At 41.7% G+C, this 21041-nt stretch overlaps 1 protein-coding gene across 7 annotated transcripts in view; it reads right to left on the reverse strand.

The window, feature by feature from the left end:
* The window catches only part of UBE3A (ubiquitin protein ligase E3A), a 91387-nt gene that overhangs the window by 27945 nt on the left and 42401 nt on the right, over positions 1 to 21041 (reverse strand). For all 7 annotated transcript variants that reach the window (XM_037898692.2, XM_037898713.2, XM_037898683.2 and 4 more), the window contains one exon: positions 2765 to 3075. In XM_037898692.2, coding sequence (XP_037754620.1) covers positions 2765 to 3075 — 311 coding nt within the window. The remainder of the gene's footprint in view (positions 1 to 2764; positions 3076 to 21041) is intronic.

Here is a 21041-nt window from a genome sequence, read left to right on the forward strand (position 1 = left end):
CTTTTTCCTTGTTAAAAACTGACCATTTGTTCCTACTCTCTCATCTGTGCTAGATGTTCTGTTCTTCCAGAGAGTTGTCCATGAGCAGAAAAAGTATGCTGCTAAGGCCATGATCAGTAGCAGCATAAAGCATCTCCACAGAGAATTTTCGGCAACGAGTCAGCAGAAGCTCTAGTACTGCCACAAATACTCCCCTGGTTGCTCTTCGAACACTGCTAACTCCTTGGAGGGTTGCTCCTTTCTCTCAAGCTGACTGAAGAGACAGAGGCTGATGTGACTCCCTTCCTGAAGTGATTTAACCAAAAGAAAATGGTCTCTCTCCTTAACAGCAAATGAAACAAAGGTCCCCCACTTTCTTCTATGAATTGGGGCTGCAGCTTTTTGAGACTGGCCTGAGTTAGGGGAAAGCTCACTGTTGGGCTTATGGTCAGTAGCACAGATGGCTAAGGCAAACCCAGATGGTTGTTTAACAATGAACTTGGTGGGCTTTGTTTTGGGGAAGCTGTTGAGCTTTTGGATTTAGTCACTTCAAAATTGCTGTTCCGAATCAAATGTAATAGCAGGCTGCTTACCCTTTTCCTTGGCATTTTAAAGTTTGATTGCTGCTTCCCCAGCAACTGCAGCTGCAGAAGGACCACCGCAGTAATTCAGGATTTCAAATTACTCAGAAGTAAGTTTTGGTTCCAAAGCTATTTGGGAGCCTCAAATGGACTTCAGAATTTTTTTTCCTCTAGGCACTAATGCTCAGCAGAGGATGGTCAGTCGGTCCAAGCAGCTATGGAAACAGGTCAATACTGGCAGGTTCTGCAGTGGTTGGGGCCTACCCTGAAGCAGTGACTCACAGGATTGGTCTGCCTCCAGAGTTCCAAGGAAACCATTGTCTAGAATCTACGCACATAGCTGTGAAAAAGTAGAGAAACTAAAAACACCCTGTTAAAATATAGAAAGATTAAAGATATAGATTAGACAGAATGCCCTCTCACCACAAAGATGCAGAACATGACACTTACGACAATCACGCTGTTTAGATATTGGATCCCTTTCCCCAACCCTGTAAGAAATTAGGGGTCAGGTCCATCTCTTACTATGTTCTTGTACATAGTGCCTAACACAAACGGTCCCCAATCTTGACTGGGGCCTCTAGGTGTTACTGTAATACAAACAAACAGGATGGTACACTACAGGTGCAATCCATCCCTTTATCCTTGCTAAAAAGGTTATACCTTCCTTTTAGTTAATTGTTAGTGAAACCCAACTTGCATGTCTGCACAACCTGTTGCAACCGTACCCTAGTAATACTAATTTTGGAAATGTGATGGGCACCTCCACAGTTAAAGGCTTTGGGTTTTTCAGTTAATGTGGGATTTCAGCCTTTGCTAGGGATGAAAGTAAAGTATTGGTCATAACCAAAGTTACACAAGTCACTCAGAGTACAGATGTAATTTTCTGGAAAGCCAGAAGTAAATAGGCTTAACTGTTTAAGTGTTCAAAAGAGTATAAAGTGATAGTTATGGGATGCTGTATTTTTTTTCAGGCCTCTAACTTACAAATGAATGTGTTTTAGCACGTTTTAGCTTTAAACAAGATCTTTCCACAGGACAGGTATTTTTTCTGTTTACAACCAAGCCATTAACATTATACATCCTTAGGGTTTTTTTTTTTTTTTATTTATGACATTAAGCCAGCAAATATCTGTGTTTACTGTAGCAATCTTATCTATAAGTTAATGATTTGCACGTGTGTGGAATATCACCAGGCTCAGCACAGAGCCACACTGTAAGAGCTGGCTGGTTTTCTGGAGTTTGGCCATAAATCCTCCTCATCCTAGTACCAAAGGAAGGTACAATTCAAACCCAGACTCTAGAATAGACTATTTTGACTGGCTCTGCCTCACCCAAGCTTGAAAACCATGAAACCAAGCTGGCCCTTTCGCTGTTCCTTTCCTCCTTTACCTGTCTGTTCCCAAACACAGAACTCAGGGGCCAAAAATGAAAGGTGCAATCTTGAGAATCTATTCAACTGAGGAGTCATGTGACTGAGCAGTAAACTGGCAGTACTGAAGCATCCATTACATTAGCACGTGACAACACTAACTTTTGAAATTTTAAGACAAAATAAAAAATGTTTCCATAATAACCTAACCCACCCATATATTTTAGCAGGAATGTGATGAATACCCAGTTTGGAATCAATTCTGGACATGAATCCAGCCCATTTGTAATATTTGTAAAAATCTTATTCTAAAATGCAGCCCAAATACTGAATACTTAAATAATTATGTAGCAACAGCCATGACCTGGCTTCTTTCCCCTCCACATCAAACCTGCAGCTCTCTTCCACTGAGAGCCTTAGGTTCCCTTTCCAGCATTTTATCCATAGTCCTTGAATTCTGTGTCTTCTCCTTCCACATATAACCCCGTCATTCTGTCCAGAAATCTCCAACCAATTTCCCGCAATATCTAGCCTACTCTAGCACAGTTTTCTTTCCCTTTCTCCATACCAGCTACCAGTATCAATGTAACAGTAGTTAGATATTCATAACCACTACTTGCTATCCAACAATTCTGAACATCCTAATAATCAAATCACTAGTTTTTATTACAGTATCTACCTCCACCCCAGAATACTGTATTACTGTTTACACATGATACCTAGAGTTGTAATTTTAGATCTATATACTGGACATGAGAAAGACAAATCTACAAGCTTCCACCACCACTATTTTTAGGAATTTTTATTTTATAAAGATTCTAGAATGCCTTACCTTTAAAGTCATCTCTCGGGCCTTGCATTTCCTTCTTGTTCATTTTTCTGTCAGTACAGGAGTTGTTATGGGCACCTTTGGAATTGTTTTCTAGGTAAGCTGAGCTCGTTCCTTTCTTGGAGGGATGAGGATCACAGAGTTTTGCATTAATCTTATAAAGCTCGAGGGCCTTAATGGCTGCTGCATTGTTATCCATACGGCGAAAAGTTGGACAGGAAGCACAAAATTCATTCGTGCAGGCTTCATTTCCACAGCCCTCAGTTAACTGGTGGTAGTAGCGTTCTATTAGATGTTTTGCAGCTGCTCGCTTCCTGTACCAAACATTCAAACAGTAAGCACAAGGATTAGTACGGCTTTCACATACAAAGCTCATTCAAATTATCATCAAAGCAGAGATTAGTCAGACACTGAAATAAAACACTTCTGAATCAAAGGATATGCATTAGGAGATTTTGAAAATGCAGGATTCTCATTTTGACAAAAGAAAGTATATGTAACGCACAATTTAGTTTCAGGTCATACGTAAACTGAAAGAAAAGCAGGTTTTTACCATGCTTCTCCAGGACTAAAAATTTTCAGTTCTACATTCAAATGTAATACTTATGTTTAGTATGAAAATTCTACTTGGGGAAATTAAGTCACTCAGTTAAACTCGAGGTATAAATTAACTGAAGCTAAGGATCTTGATGTTCCAAATCTAGAATTAGGGTTCTGTCCCGTTACGGGCAACATTTCACTTGGTTGGCCTATCAACACCTTGCATAAGCACTTGTGTGACACTCACACAATCTGAAAGTCTTGTAAGTTTGTTTTATTTTATAAAAATACTAGAGTGACATTAAGTCTGTCCAAGCTGAAAAGCACCCCTTGATTAATTTAGGACCCGATCCTGTTGTAGGTGCTGAGCACCTTCTACTCCCATTGAAACCAGCGAGATATAGATCCTTTGAAAATTACATTTCCATTTTTACAGCATTCCAGGAACAAAAATGGAACCCTGTCCGATATTTACTTAATACTCATTGCTGAAAATACCATAAAAGAGGAGCTCAAGCCTAAATGACACTTTCCCCTGGCTCAGATAAGGCAACTGAACCCCTGACTAGCCTTTCACCAGATCTTCCCTTCTCTTTTTTTTTTTCTAATTATATTTGGTGGTGCAGCACTTTCTAAAATAGATACTAACCTAGTGCCATGTACTGTTTCAAAGATACAGCTGCCTCCTTCTCCCTGGTTTCTTTTTGAAGTGGCAAGCTGCAAAGAAGAATCTCATCTGAGCCTAGCACTGTCAGTAACAAAAATCCTGTAACTGGGCAATGAATGATACAGATACATCTAGATACAAGGATTACAGAGGAAATATGTTGTCACAGCACTGGCTGTGAACCCAGAACAGCTGGAGAATTCCACTGCTCTACACTGAACTAAAAACTTGAGTATCTACTTCCACGGCGTGTTTGCATTTCAACAAAGTGTGAATGAGCAAGGTTCTATTTATATTTTACCATTTAATTCTACTTACGCCTTCGAATAGTTCTGTAAAATATTATAATCCTTTCCTACAGTTTTACACTTGTGTAACAACAAGATTTAAATAAAACATTATCCAGGTGAAAATGAAAAAATAGGTTTAGATTCGGGTTACAAACTATAAACCTTTAATCTATCTATCAAGTCCCGAGTTCAAAATTCTGCTTCTCTATGTAATAGCTGATGACAAATACTTAAAACTGAATAAAGTGCATTTTATCACAAATTTTTAGATGTTTTCTTCAACTTTTGTAGAGAAAACATAATATTGGACTCAGGGCTTAACAAGTACTGTACAAGTCAAAGACGACTGACTTTTCAAATATTTCATTTTATAACACAAGTGTATTCACAATTTGTCGCCTTGATCTTCTGAATGCCCAATTTGAGCCCAGAACCAAGAGAATATACAAGACATCCCAGATACATCACACAGAGCCTAAATGAACAAATAAAAAGAGAGATGTGCCAGCAAAATCAAGTCAACTACTGCAGATGATAGATAAGCCAGAAGCAGATTAGAAATGTTTAATTACCAGTCCAAAAAAAAAAAAAAAAAAGTCAACATTGGAAAATCTGCCACTGATTTGTTCAAAAGTTTCTGCCTCCCATATCCACTCACATTACAAAATTAAAGCAACTTTTTACAAACAACCCTCCCGCTTTTGCAAACCTTAAATATAAAACTGTAAAAACAGGTCCACAATTTAGATAAATTTATTTGGGAGACTCTAATGTTAAAAGTAGGGGATTTTGATGTTTGGAAGTGGATATATATACATGAAATTAGAACCAATCTTTGTTTCTCATAGTGTATGTGGTTCTTTGAAAACTAAAGCTGCTTTTAGCTTACTAAGGAAAGTGTAGGCCTTGCCTTGATACCTCATTTGTTTGCTTCTCTTGCGATTACTACAATGCATTACTTTTACCACCTCCCATCATGGAACATGTACCCAACTAAAGTCCATACCACTACTCCTTTCATCTCTCATACCCCCTTTAAGACTTTTTCTCCAAGATACATACAAGATGAGAATTTTTTACATAAAACGCTGATGTCCAACAATAGCCACATCATATTATTGCTGTAACATTTAGCCTTCCTTAACCCATTCCCTGCATTGTTATCCTCACTTATTTAATCATGTCTAAATTTAGAAAGCAGGATCTCTGGCGTAATCTTTGTTTTTTATAAAGTGCTAGTACTTCTTTGGGTGTTACAGTATAAATCCTCCTTATTCTGAGCTTTTAGATCCAGCCTATTTAGACTTAAGTGTAGGTTAGCATCTTCTATATTTAAACATAGAGGAAAGGATCAATTAAGAACATAAGAATGGCCATACCGGGTCACAATAATGGTCCATGTAGCCCAGTATCTTGTCTTCCAACAATGGCCAATGCCAAATGCTTCAGAGGGAATGAACAGAACAGGGCAATTATTGAGTGATCCATCTCCTGTTGTCCAGTCCCAGCTTCTGGCAGCCAGAGGTTTAGGGACCCTCAGAGCATGAGGTTGTGTCCCTGACCCTCTAGGCTAATAGCCATGGATTGACCTATCCCTCCATGAACTTATCTAATTATTTTTTTTAAGCCAGTTATACTTTTGGCCTTCACAATATGCCATGGCAACGAGTTCCACAAATTGACTGTGTTGTGTAAAGAAGTACTTCCTGTACTGTTTTAAACCTGTTGCCTATTAATTTCATAGGGTGACCCTGGTTCTTATGTTATGTGAAGGGGTACATAAAACTCCCTATTCATTTTCTCTACTTCATTTATGATTTTATAGACCTCTATCATATCCCCTCTTACTCATCTCTTTTTTAAGCCAAGGAGTCCTAGTCTCACTTCTCATATAGCAGCTGTTCCAGACCTCTAATAATTTTTACTGCCCTTCTCTGTATCTTTTCCAATTCTAGTATAACTTTTTTGAGATGGGGTAACCAGAACTGCATGCAATATTCAAGAAGTAGGCATATTCAAGGTTGATCATTTATGTGTGACAGAGGCCACTCTTCTTTAGAAGGTAAACTAGGACTTCTTCAAAACCACAAGCTCTTCCACTTTCGCTCTTATGAAACCTAGGTACACTATTAATATACCCAGAGCTATTTTAGTATGGCAAATTATTTTATTTTTATCACATCATATTTGAGATTACTGCTATATTTGGTAAACAAAATAAAGACTGAGGTCTGCCACTATCTATAATAGGAATCTTAATCTAAGGCAATGGTATTCCCCCTGGGGTCCTACACCTAAGATTTCCAAAGGGATATGCACTTCCATTTGAAATTTTTTTAGGGGTTTGCAAATGAAAAAAAGTTGAAAACCACTGCTATTAGGGACAGTTGTCCTTTGCTTCTATATTCATCATGATGAAAAAGAGAAAAGCGTAACAGAATATAATGCATCATGCATGAATATTACCGGTTTCAAAATATACTACATAAATGTTTCTGTAGAATATCATCCACACAATTTTAATGTCAGGCTTCAGAATCAATGTAAAAATTGATTCTACCAAAACGGGACAGGAAGGCATTTCCGCATAAAGATCAATTGGGGTGAAATGTGACTATTTAAACAAAGGGACACTTACATCACAAGAGAACTTATAACTAAAGTGCTCAACTAAAGAAAAGCAAGAAATTACTCTGTGCATCTCTAACTCAACTATGACCGAGGCCAAAAGTCACTCCAGAAGCTAGGTTCACCTGTCCAACTGCTGATTGCTTCTCTTAGGTTACTACCAGCTTATAACACCCAGAGGTTTGTTCTATTTACTAGTCTAACTTTCCTTGTTCAGAATCATTTTCGTTTTGTTTGTCACCTACCCAGAGCCTCGTGTACCCTACGGAAAATTAGACCTAAATTCTGTTGCACTATGTTGCAGCAGACTGAAGATTCTGCAACAGTTTCAGTTACATGAACCCTGAGGCTTTTATTGAATTCCCTATGGAAACTAATCATTCAGTCACTTCAGTATTGTAATTATGTAATCTATTTCATTTAATATTTGATGCTGCCCGTAATTTATTATTTTCAATGTGCTGAAAATTTAGTATTAAAATGCATAACTGAATATATACAGAATTTGTTATGGGGAAGCTGGAGATTTTGGCAATTTGGACACGTGTGGAACTATCTGAGCTGCTGCTTCTGTGACAGCATAATGCATCATAAACATGTGGACAGAGCACCAGGTGCCTGAGCAACAGATGTCTTGCCAGTACACATCTGCCAATAGGCCAATGTGGCAGCTCGCACTCAGAGAGTGAGCTGTGACTACTAGGTGGGGTTACACTGGATTGCTTGTAACATACACAGATGAATCCGGAGACCCATTTGGAGATTTGTTGGGAGGAGAGGGTTTGACCCTTGGTTTGGCAACGGCCATGAACCATTGGTGATGTGCAAAAGGATCGAGTCCTGTGAAGGTAGAAAGCCAGTGAATGGGCAGACATAAAGTGAATGCAGGACCGTCACTGGGGAAGGCATGCGGTTTGGGGCAGAAGACAGGTAGGTGGATGCACTGGCTTAGGTGCAATTCTGACAATACCTTTGGGAAGAACTTAGGGTGGAGATGTAGGAAAACTCTGTGTGTGTGTGTGTGTGAGAGTGAGAGAGTGAGTGAGTGTGTATGTGTGTGGGGCGCGGGGGATCTGTCATTATCGCTGCTAGCTCACTGACCTGCCTGGCTGAGGTTATGGCTACCAGGAATGTCACTTGCATCGAGAGGTGGGAGAGGGAGCATGTTGCCAATGGTTCAAAGGGTGGCTTTGTGAGGGCACAGCAGATGAGATTAAAGTCTCATGGGAGTATGGGCTTCAGTACTGGAGGAAAAGCGTTCAGTAAATCCTTCATGAAGCAGACAGTGGTGGTGGAGTGCGTAAACACAAACATGCCATGCAGAGGGGAGGAGAAAGGCACTGCCAGGTGCCCCCGTATAGAGTTGAGGGCTAGGCTTGACGTTTTTAGGGCAAGAACGTAGCGTAGGACGACTGGTACAGATAGCGCACCTATGCCATGAATCGTTTCCATTTAGCTCGGTAGCATGCCCTGGTGGATTCTCTCCTGCTCTGAGAAAGAATTTGCTGCATCGCAGTGGAGCATGCCTGGACTACCCTCTACCCCCATCCAAATACCAGGCTGTGAGGTGTAGAGGGCGCAGACTAGTATGTTGGATTCTCCCCTGATGTTGTGAGATAGATTCAGGAGCGTGTGAAAGCAGAGCGGTGTGCAGGTGGAGAGTCAGAGGAGGTCCATGAACCAGAACTGACAGAGCCAGAATAGGCCTACGAGTATCATGGTGGCTCCATCCCAGCAAAGCTTGCATAGAAGAGGAATGGGAGGAAAGGCTTAGTGAGGTGTTCTGTACAGAGGAGGAAGAGAGTGCCGGCACTCGAGTTTTCCCCCTACTTCTCCAATGCAACAATAGAGGGGCAGCTTCTGGCTCTCATGAGTGGCAGAGAGATCCCACTGAGGGGTGTCCCAGTTCTTGAAGAGGTACCGTAGTGGGGTGTCGTATAGCTCCCACTTGTGATTTAAGTGGAGAGTCCTCCTGAGCATGTTGGCCAGAGGATTCTGGGTGTCTGGGAGCTTTGTGGCTTGAAGCATTATGTTGTTTTCGATGCACCAGTTTCAAAGGTGGACGGGCTCAGAGCAACGCTGCTTGTTGATGTATACCACTGCTGCGTTCTCCTCAGAGAGCAGCTAAACATGGAGGAATTGAATGAGCAGGAGAAAGGCCTGACAGGCTAAGAGGACTGCCTGGAGCTCTAACACACTTATGGGCATCCTGGTCTCCCACAGCTTCCATACTCCCAGGGCCATGTGGTGGTCCAGGTGGGCTCCCCAACCTGTGAGGGAGCCATCTGTTGTGACGGTGATATCTGGTAGGGGGTGCTGATCATGACCTTGAAAGGATCAGCCCATCACGTGAGGGAGGCCAGCACCCTCCAGGGAACGATGACACTAGTCTGCATATTGTCCCTGCTGGGTCTGTAGATGGAGAGGAGCCATGCCTGGAGGCAATGCACGTGGAGACGTGCGTGCGGTGTCACATAGTGCAGGCAGCCATATGGCCAAGGAGAGCAAGCTGGAACGTGGTGTAGAGTCTCTGATGTAGGTCTGCAAGGATGGATGTCAGTGTTGCAAAGAGTTCAGCTGGGAGGAAGCCTCTCGCCTCTATGGAGTCGAGAGACACCTATAACGTGTATTGTTTGTGTAGGTATCAATACTGACTTTCCCTCCTTGACACAAATACCTAGCAATGATCATTTAGGAGGTTACTTCCTGGTGCAAAAGCACCACGAGGAGCCAGTCATCGAGGTAGGGCTATACCAAGTAGCCGAGATGGTAAATTTGGGCTGCTGCCACACTGAAGACCTTCATGAACACCTATGGAGCGGTCACTATACCGAATAGAAGGACCAGAAACTGGTAGTATTGGTGTCCTACCCAAAAACTAAGAAACTTGTGGTGGGCTGGGAGAATATCCACATGTAAGTAAGCGTGCTTCATGTCGAGAGCTGCGAACCAGGCTCCCGGTGGGAAGGAGGAAATAAACTGATGCCAGTGTTACCATATAGAATTTGGACTTTCTTTCTGATAAAACCCAAAGATCTAGAATGGGGCGATGTCCTCCACCCTTCTTCAGGATGAGGAGGTATGGTGACTAGAAGCCTCTGCCCTTGTATTGAGGTGGGTCAACTCTATGGCCCCCTTGAGAAGCAGCAGAGTGTCTGCTTCTTGTTGGAGAATGCATTGATGGGGTGGGTCCCCGGGGGAAGAGTTGCTTAGGTGGGAATGAGATTAATTCTATGGAGTATCCATGGTGGATGATCTCCAGTACACAACTGTCTATGGTGATCTTGTCCCATTTGTAGGTGAATAAGGCAAGATGGCTCCCAAAGATGATATAGGGTGCTGCGGATGCCATCAGGGAAGATTCATGAGTCTTGAACTGATTGTCAAAACTGAGGTTTTAGCTGCTGCTGGGAAAAGGGTTGTGGTGGAGGTGGGGAAGTGTGGCCGTTGTGAGTGGTGCTGCCTACATGGCGCCTCCTACAGGCATAGGTAGTAGGCTGGGTAGGGAGTGTGTGGTGGTGGTTCAGAATGGTTGTCTCCGTTGCTTGAGTCTTGGGACAGGAGTGGATATACTAAGGGAAAGTAGCGAATGAAGGGATTTGTTCGTCTTCTTGTGGAATATCTTGTGCTCATCAAAAGGAAGGTCCTCAATTGTCCTTTAGACCTCACTGGGGAATCCGGATGATTGGTGCCACAAGTCCCAGCGCATAACGAATCTTGTTGCTAGAGACTGAGAGGACGTCAGCTAGGTCCACAGAGATCTGGAAGCCCACCTTGGCCACCAGTCGCCTCTCGTCCACCAATGACTGGAATTGCTGCTGTTAGTTCGGTGGCAGCTTGTCCTTGAATGCTGCTAACCTGTTGTAGTTATTAAAATCATACTTAGCTAGCGTATCCTGGTAGTTTGCAATCCGGAACTGTAATCCCACCAAGGAATATACTTTTTGGCCTAGCATATTCATCCTCTTTGCTGCCTTGCCCAGAGGAGTAGACTTCTGTGGGTACTAGTGTGCCTGCTCTGCTGCTGCACTGACAGTGAGAGAGCTGGGGAGGTGGGAATGTAAAGAGAAAATCTGCCCCATTAGCAGGCACAAAACGCCCTCTTCGGTGTCAGGAGTGTGCCATACTGCCTGCGTCAGTTGAAGAATGGCCTCATTAACGGGTAGAGCCATCCAAGGTTTTGAGAATGTCCAGGAGCTGATGTTGTGGGTCCTGGACCTCTTCCAACAGAATCCCCAGGTCTGCCGCCATCCTCCAGAGCAAGTCCTGGTACTGGCGATGGTCGTGGGAAGAGAGAGGGAGAGGAATAAGCACCTCGCCCGACAATGAAGCAGCAGCAGTGGAGACCAGTGCAGCTGATGGTACTGGTTTGATGTCTGCCTCTTCCTCATAGACCGGTGGTGCCACTGGGTGAACAGGAGACAGTTAATAAGATGCCTGCAATGGTGCCTGGCATCCGCAACAGGAATCCCAGGGTGCCTGGTCTGGCCAAGAAGACAAGTCCCTAGGCTGTGGTGGGCCCTGCAGGTAGCGGTACCAGGTCTCTGCTGCTGGATCATATGCTAGGGGGTAGGGCAATCTGAGTTGCAAGTCCAGACTTCAGTGGGACATTGGAGAAAATGAGGCTCCGGCTCCAAGAACTCCTCAGATGGATCTGGCAATAGGTGGACCACTGGTACCGGAGGGTTGCAATGCTGTAATGGGATGGGCTTCTCTGGCAGCAGTAGGAGAGGTTCGTCTGCTGGGGTGGGGATGACATTAGTGAGTGGGGGGGGGGTCTAGAGAGGAGTGGAGACTGTGGTTATGGAAGGATCAGCTCCTCCATTGACAAGAAAGGCTCAGAGCGTCAAGGAGTCTGTGGTATACCTCTGGAAATGCCGGAGTGCCCAGGTGGTGTCCTTGCGGCCGGCCTATCCAAGAGGCGCAGGGATAATGGTAAGATGGGCGATATCCTTGCCTACCGGAGCAGTCATCGGTACGGTCAGATTCCATTTGCACCTGGCCTTACCTGCCACATGGGGAGGAAACGCTGTGCTTAGGAGCAGTCTGCATTGGGAATCTGCTCTTACGCCCATGAGAGTGTTTTTTTACTCTCCTGTCAGGACTTGACCTTTCTCTTTGGTACCAATGGATCCAGGGCATGGGGAGTGTTCACAGGGGCGCTTACTGCTGGAGACGGATGTTGTACTAGGGTTTCTGGTCTCATGGCTTCCTCCATCAAGTACTTACAGAGGCAAAGCTCTCGAGCTTCCTTGGTTTGGGGTGGGAAGAACTTGCAGATGGAGCAGTGAGCCATAATATGTGTCTTGTCAAGGCAGTAAAGGCACCTCTGGTGCTCATCACTCATAGAGAGTGAGCACAGGCAGGAGAAAAATTTTAAATCTTGGAATCCAGAGCATAGTTCCCATGGGTGAGGATGGTCCCCAAAGAGGGGAAGAACTTACTTGCTATCTCTAAAATGACAAAATACAACTATCTAAAACTATGTACATTGAACAAGGAGTGGTCATTCTCAGAGCAAAACTAAGAGCATGAAGGAACAGGGGTTCCAACTCAGCAGTAAGAGGGAACTAGAGTGGCGCTGACCCGCACTACCGATTATACCCTTGGCTGGGAACAGAAAGGAACGCACCACGCACATGCAGGTGAACGGACACTGCTAAGATGTGTGAAATACATATTCGGAGCATCACTCGAAGAAGAATATGTAGTATACACAGGCTTTTAGTCTTTAATACTTGCATATCTCACAGGGTTATTGCAAGTATAATGACAAAATCTGATAATGATGGAGGGGCAATATAAATACCTATCTGGAGATAGATCAGCAATGAAATTGTTAATGTTGACACTAAGGACTGATCTACACTATTTTTGTACCAATTTAAACATACTTCTATTTTTCTATTTCTATTTTAACTATTTTTCTATATCTAAACCCATAGAGTTAAAATAGTGCAAAAAGCGTGTGGAAGTGACATAAGCTAAACAGAGAAAGAGGTTCTCTTATTCCAGAACGTGCATCCACACGAGGAATTATACCAGTACAACTAGAGTGGTATAATAATGCCAGTAGATTTCCCCATATAGACAAGCTCTAAGTCAAGCAGGACAGTAGAAATCCTATACAGACTCCCTTCAGTTTACAAGTATTATACACTAATACCCACATCTGAAGACTGTTTGAATGAAACAGAATATTTCATTCTCCTGGTATGTCTAGTTTCAGAGTAACAGCCGTGTTAGTCTGTATTTGCAAAAAGAAAAGGAGTACTTGTGGTACCTTAGAGACTAACCAATTTATTTGAGCATAAGCTTTCGTGAGCTACAGTTCACTTCATCGGATGCATACTGTGGAAAGTACAGAAGACGTTTTTATACACACAAACCACGAAAAAATGGGTGATGATCACTACAAAAAGGTTCTCTCTCCCCTGGATTTGTGCTGGAAATGGCCCACCTTGATTATCATACACATTGTAAGGAGAGTGATCGCTTTACATAAGCTATTACCAGCAGGAGAGTGGGGTGGGGGGAGAGAAAACCTTTTGTAGTGATCACCACCCATTTTTTCATGGTTTGTGTGTATAAAAACGTCTTCTGTACTTTCCACAGTATGCATCTGATGAAGTGAGCTGTAGCTCACGAAAGCTTATGCTCAAATAAATTGGTTAGTCTCTAAGGTGCCACAAGTACTCCTTTTCTTTCTGGTATGTCTAGTTTCTTCCAGAAATGTGTGTAAATTTCCCCAAAATCACAGACAATTTTGCTTTTAGCTATTACAAAGAAATATCTGAAATCTTGGTTTTTATTTTAAATAAACTTTAACTTACACTGACTGCTTTTGTACAATAATGGAGAATGCTTACAGACATCCCTTTGTAAATATGCCACAATTCAATTACAAATAACCACAAGTTCAGAGGCGTTTTAATTTTTATTAGGAACTAGCCTCTTAAGTTTGTCTGTTCAGTACTATAATTTGGGTTTCAAGATCATAGCATTTAGCATGCCCAAGGCTAGTCGTAAATTGTGGAATAGATTATGGGGGATTATTTGTTTTATTGAAAAATTCAAGAACAGTTTCTCCATAATAAAAAGAGAGTATATACTTTAAATACATGATAGCACTTGAATCTGCATTTCTCAAATAACTCAACACTTGCACGAGAAATGGTGAATAAGCTAAACATGTAAGCGCAACACACACATAACTAGGCAACCAAGCAAATGAGAGATGTATAAACATTTTACCAGCTTCAGAAGAAATTTAAAACCACATCTCTGTCTACCGTTTTGTTTTGAATAAAGAATTCACAAGTAAAATTCCAAAGTTCTGTTATCTGGTGTTAACCTAGGTTATTAACTGGTGCAAAAACACAACCTTTAAGTGTTCAATTTACATAACCACACATTTGTGAATGAAGCATAATAAGATTTTGTAGTAACTTAGCACAACAGTATAAAGTATGGTGAGTTTTTTTAAAAAGGATTACATGCATGCTAACTTTTATACTTTTATGTACAGAGCAGCATCACTATTTAATGCCTTTAGGAAAACATATACATTAATATTCACTGAAGTTTACAATCTCCTATACAAATTAATTCAGTAGGAACTCAAAGCACCAAGGCAGCATTATCATTATCTAATTCCCTTCTCTAACAAGCACAATGAAAAAAAATCAGTGTTAGATTATCCCCAACAAGTGAACTATGTCAACAGGCATCATGTGGAAATTATGGAAGTAAAAGGCAAATAGTGCCAATTTTCTATGTAGAAAACGAAAGAAAAATAATTTAAAATGTTGATGTTTTAATTCATGAATTACTGTTTGCCCTTTATTATATTAAAAATAAATGAAATAGGAGATCTTGCAAGACAAAATTTTGAATCACTGATACAGCTGCAGTATTTTTATAATGCACTTCTGGAAACAACTGTAGCTGAAACAAACAACTAGCAGCTAAAAGTGAAATTTATGTGAGAGTTTGGAGGCAGGCATTTTTCTCCTCTTTTCCCCCCCCAGAAGTAGGGTCTACGAAGTGAAGACGATGATAACTACTGAAGCAGCACACTAGAAGCGCCCCAAGGAGGAGAGGAGACAAAGATGATGGTCAGATGTGGTAGCTCTGGTATGTACCTCTGATGGAAGCTACTTATGCATAAACTGTTACCTGATAGAGCCTTCATGGCAGAGAAGATTCAAGGACTGGAGATGCAGCTGGAGATGACAGAATTCTAATGGGGATTTGATGATTTAAAACAAAAGAGGAGGTGGCACAAACTCCTCAATATTTGTTCGTCAGGTGTCCACAAAAGGACCTGGAGGGCAGAATGCCAGAGGAGGAGGGCGATCAATGGAAGAATGTGACCATGAAGACAAGGCAGAGGAAAAGACCAGCTAGTGGAGGTGAAATAGAGTTGAAGGAGGAGAAGAAACAGGCAGATGGGATATCGAGGAAGAAAAGAAGGGAAGTCAGTCCTTGCAGAAGAGAGAATGGAGCTAGCCAAGGACTGGAGCCCAAGGAAAAATGAAGATGATGTACAGGGGACTGCAAAAGAATGTGAGATTCATACCAACATCAGGAATAGACAGGTCTCTATGTGACCAGGGACTCCATCCTAAGAAGAATTGACGGGCCTGTCACTAGACCTAAGAGAGACAGAAGAGTTCATTATCTGTCAGGAGAAAGAATACAAGATGTGAACATGAATTTCAAAAGGATCCTGATGGGAGTGGGGGGGAAAAATTCACCGACTGTGTTGAATGTTGGGATGAATGACCTTACTAAATTCCCAATGGACTAGATCAAGGATAATTACACTAGGCTTGGAAAGATGCTTAAAGATGTGGAAATGATCGTCAGTCCCTAAAGGAGGGTGAAGATGCGGCAAGATAATGAAGATGAACAGATGACTCAAGGATTGGTGCTCTGAGGAAGATTTTGGGATGATTGACCATGGGAAGGCATTCACAGAAAGAAGACTCTTCTTAACTGATGGACTCCACTTGTTTACCTGGGATACTAGCCTTCTGGAACAGAGACTGGAATGATTGATAAGAAGGGTTTTAAGGTAGGGAATGAGGGGAGAAGACTTTGAGAGAGACTCATGTAATGTCCATACACATTGTAAGGAGAGTGATCACTTTAGATAAGCTATTACCAGCAGGAGAGTGGGGTGCGGGGAGGTATTTTTTCGTGCTTTGTGTGTATAAAAAAGATCTTCTGCACCTTCCACAGTATGCATCCGATGAAGTGAGCTGTAGTTCACGAAAGCTTATGCTCAAATAAATTGGTTAGTCTCTAAGGTGCCACAAGTACTCCTTTTCTTTTTGCGAATACAGACTAACACGGCTGTTACTCTGACTCCAATAGTTGTATGAGGTGAATTGAAAATAGTATTTCTTTCATCATTTTTACAGTGCACATATTTGTAATAAAAATATTAATATAAAATAAGCACTGTACACTTCGTATTCTGTGTTGTAATTGAAATCAATATATATTAAAATGTAGAAACAGCCAAAAATATTTAATAACTTTCAATTGGTATTCTATTGTTTAACAAAGTGTTTAAAACTGCGATTAATCATGATTAATTTTTTTTGAGTTAATCGTGGGAGTTAACTGGAATAAATCGACAGCCATACTAATGATGCAAAGTTGGAAGGTATTGTTAATACACAGGAGAATCAGAAGATTATGCAGGAAAAAGAATGTGATCTCGAAGTAACAGAAATGGGATGAAATTTAACAGTACAAAGGGCAAGGCAACGTACTTAGGGTCAAATAAGCTAAGGGCTCATTTGCTGGAAGTGACACAAGATGAGAGAGACCTGCATGTGCTGGCTGATCACAGGATGACTAGGCTCTTCAGTATGATGCAGCTGCAAAAAAGGCAAATGTGATGCCAGGATGCATCAGGCTATGCATTTACAGTAGAGATAGAGAAGTATTAATGTCATTGTACAAGGCACTGGTAAGGCCTCATTTGGAATACTGTGTAAAATTCTGGTCACCCATATTAAAGAAAAATTAATTCAAACTGGAACATGCGCAGAGAATAGCTACTAGGATGATCAGGGGAATAGAGGGCCTATCTTATGAGAGGAGACTGGAAGAACAGGTTAGCCTCCCAATAGGAGTTGTGGGAGCAAATACGTAATTAGTTTTAAGAGAGAGCTGGACAAATTTACGGATGGAAGTATATGAAAGAGTTGGTTGTGACGGTAGAGGTTTGGGCTCAGCAGCCTTCTGGGGGCCTTCCGGTTTATGTCTTGTGTTCCTAAATCTCATGCTTCAGGGTGTCAGCCAGTCACAAAGGGATTTTTAACCCCCCTCTATGTATTTTTTTTTTTTTTTTTTTGCCTCCTTCCTCTGAAGCATCAAGGATGGCCGCAGCTGGAGTTGGACAATGGATGGGTGGGCTGATCCTCTGAGTATTCTCTCTCTCTCTCTCAGGTACTTGGATGGCTGGTTCTGCTCATATGCTCAGGGTGTAACTGATTGCCATATATGAGGTTGGGAAGGCATTTCCCCCCAAACTCAGGGCTTTTTTCAACTTCCTCTTCTGCATGGGCTGCATGTCACTTGCCTAGATCATCTGGACACATCTCAATTCTGTGACATTGCAGGGGCCTCAGGTATTGGTGCAACTTGGTCCAGCCTATTCTCTGCCTGTGGCATATAGCAGTTTAGTCTCCCTGTGAGCTTTAATACTTTGGTCTAATATTGGTTGTTGGGTTAATATGTGGATTTTGAATGGTGCTGGTGGCCTGTGATATACAGGTGGTCAGACTACATGATCTGATGCTCCCTTCATGCCTTATTTTATGATGCTATGGAAATATAGTGAAAGTCACAAGACAACATGGGCCAACAAGGGCACAGGTCAATTTGGGAGCACAGCTACTGCCTTTTTAGAAAAAACAAGGAGTCCTTGTAGCACCTTAGAGACTAACAAATTTATTTGGGCATAAGCTCAAATAAATTCCCAAATAAATCTGTTAGTCTCTAAGGTGCCACAAGGACTCCTTGTTTTTTCTGATACAAACTAACATGGCTACCACTCTGAAACCTGCCCTTTTAGAGTTTTAATTTACAAACTTTGGGTACGTTCTTAATGGCCATTGGTCTCCAGTCTGCCTGCTCCAATTGGCTAGCATAATGATGACAGAACTAGAATGGATGCAGAAGCAAATTCCATATTTGTATTATTTACATTAACACCCCCATATAGCCAAACCACCGCTCATCCCAAATCGCATTTGTGTATCAGTTATCCCTCGTCAGTTTCAGAAATACTGAATCCTACAAATTCTTGCATTTTATACACTTAATGGCTTATAAGGTGAAAAATTATAGGAGATGTAGTTTCTAGACAATGATTGTATTGATCATGAGTAAAGTAGTCAGGATTGTAGGAGGTATAAATAGACTGTACCACCTTTAAAAAAGGCTGTGCCTTAGTTCTCAGATCAGTCATTTCTGAAAAGGCCATGCAGGAAAATGCAGCTTTAATAAACTAACCTGAGGATGCTTTTTGTTTCTGAAGTAATAGCTTGTATACTGCGCTGAATAAACTCAGTTGAAGGCTGAAGTTTTTATTTGTCTAAGATTCAGTTTATTACTAAGTTAAAATGAAGCACCCTCAAGTTATTATACTGAAGTTTTTTACTTTTATTGATACTTTGAGAGATTACAAAATCAAAATAGACTTCAAACTGCTGAAAGGTCTGTTCAGTTATTTAAAAAAATTTCAAGCATTTCCTCTCTGTTTTCTTCCTCCTCACCCTCTTCAGTTAGTGAAGTGTGCAGGAATGAGCACAAGACAGAATCGGGAAAGTCCTGAGCTCCAATCCTGACTCCCGCACTAGCTGTGTGGCCTTGATCAAGTCACCATCAACTTTGTCTCCACAGGTGAATATTATCCCCTTTTTCATATTAACTTCACGGGCTTGTGAGGATTAGTCAGTCTGTATATTGCCTTGATACCAAATATATAAAATATTAAGTATTATATCCTCTCTATCCCTCACCCTCCATGATTTTTTCGCAGGTTAAAAAGTCTTGTCCCCAGCGTAAATTCAGAAACATTTTTCATGTGGTGTTTCAAAACTGAATTGGGTTGGTGGTGGTTAGAATTCTCCTGAAGCAAACAAATAATGTAGACAAACATACGACTAATTTTTCTGTGATTCTTATTTTCTAAAAATATATATCCTATTGAATTATGTCCAGGTCAGCTTACAGCAGCACTAGGCCACGTGGGAAACTGCACAGATGTTGCGTGCCTCCAAAACATGTATAGGTGCTCTTTTTGAACACCTCAGCCAACTGCCTAAATTGCCCCTTATGTCCTTGTGACGGAGTGGGATATATTTGTATCAAATTATAGACTCTATTTCGTATTATGCGTTGAACTTGTATTCTACACTTACCCAAGGCAAGTCTACTGAACTGCATTCCAAACAGCAGCCCTGCCCAGGAGATGTTTGCATCACCTCATTGAAGGACTATCACTGAAAAGTCATCAAGCTACTGGATTTGATGGTCTCTAAGCTGCTGGCAACTCCCATGGAACAATGTTTTTTCACAGGGGATGCATACAAAATTGAGGCAGAGGGTTGGAGAGTTCCAGTAGAGTACATGGCAAGAAGACAGGCTATTTAAGGCCAGGGGTAGGAGGGAGCAACCATCGCCACCTGTAAGGACTTGCCGAAGAGAGGGCAAGAGGGGCTCTGTTCAGCCTGAGCAGTGACCAACCTCTGACTCACAAAAGGGAAAGCTCAGACATGGGGAGGGTGTGCCTTGGTACTTTTTGTTGTTTTCAGAAATCTGTAACTTTAGTACTTTAAAGAGTAGAGTTTCTGTGCTAAAGAAATACCTTTGCTAAGCCTACAATCCTTGCTTTCCTGCTATATTGTCCCTAAAGGGGTTAGTTGAAGCAGAAGCCCAGTTGTCCACAGCCTAGGTAGAGCTTTGGAAAGCATATGTAAGCAACTGGGTGCTATGGAGATATAAAGCACAGGTTTCAAGGTCTGGGGAGTCTGTATAAAAGTCTCCCATGCCAACGAAGGACTCTGACAAGAGGTCTCGAAATACGCTTGTCAGATCCAGAGCTAAACAGTGACTAGACTCTGCCAAGACCCAGGGGACATAAGATGCATGTGGGACCCAGCAGTTGGGTACATTTGCAACAGACTGGTGTCCATACAGAGAGGATACTGGGCCAGGTTTTAATAGTCCTAAAGTCAGATCTTTTTGAAAGCAGGAGGCAGAAACTCCTAAATAAAAAAAAACACTTAAAAAAACACAAAGAAAGACTGACCTATAATAAATTACATAACCCTCCAGAGTCTATATGGAGCAGGACTGGTAAGTGATAAACCAATGATATATTGTAAATCTGCTTTATATTCATGTGCATATTTCATACAATGTTCCAGGTATATTCATATTTATTTTTGTACACCTGTATTTTAAACTTGAAGTTTTCCACTAAATTTATTCTTGCAACTTCACAGCAAGATGTTAAATTATGCAATACATTTTCAAAGAACAAGAACTGCAGGTAAGTAATTTGCTTTCTCCAAAAGATGTTCATCCCACTAAACTCCCCCTCTTGGAAACCCAAAGGCTTGAGGACTGTCTCCAAACTAAAACAAGGACTAATATGGAAATATGAAAACAGAAACAATGGATTTAAAATAGGGAAGTAATGTACCTTCCAACAATGAGAAATTGAGGGTTAAATGCCAGAGACAGTCCCAGAATGAGAGGAAAGAGATATTTCCAAACAAAAAATACCTACTGCAGGGAGGGGGGAACAAAGTTTAAGCACCCTTAAATGGGGAACAGGCTCTGTAACACAGATAATCCAGTAACGGATTCCTGCTCAGATGACAACTTTGGGTAACAATGCTTCATAAAGGCGGTGGCTTTGCAAGTAACCTGGGCACAAACACATTTTAGGCTGGCAGCTGAAGCAGCTCAGTCCTGAAGAGAGTCTTGACATAACCTTCAAGCTTCTGTGGCTGTAGCATGGAGAACAATAGGCACTCTTAGTGGAGGATTACTAAAGTTGCTACCAGTTATCAAGGGCCGTAATGGCTCTGAGTTGGGAAGCTGAATCGTGCTTTCCTGATGA

The sequence above is a fragment of the Chelonia mydas genome, chromosome 1, assembly GCF_015237465.2.
Source record: "Chelonia mydas isolate rCheMyd1 chromosome 1, rCheMyd1.pri.v2, whole genome shotgun sequence".
Lineage (NCBI taxonomy): Eukaryota > Metazoa > Chordata > Testudines > Cheloniidae > Chelonia > Chelonia mydas.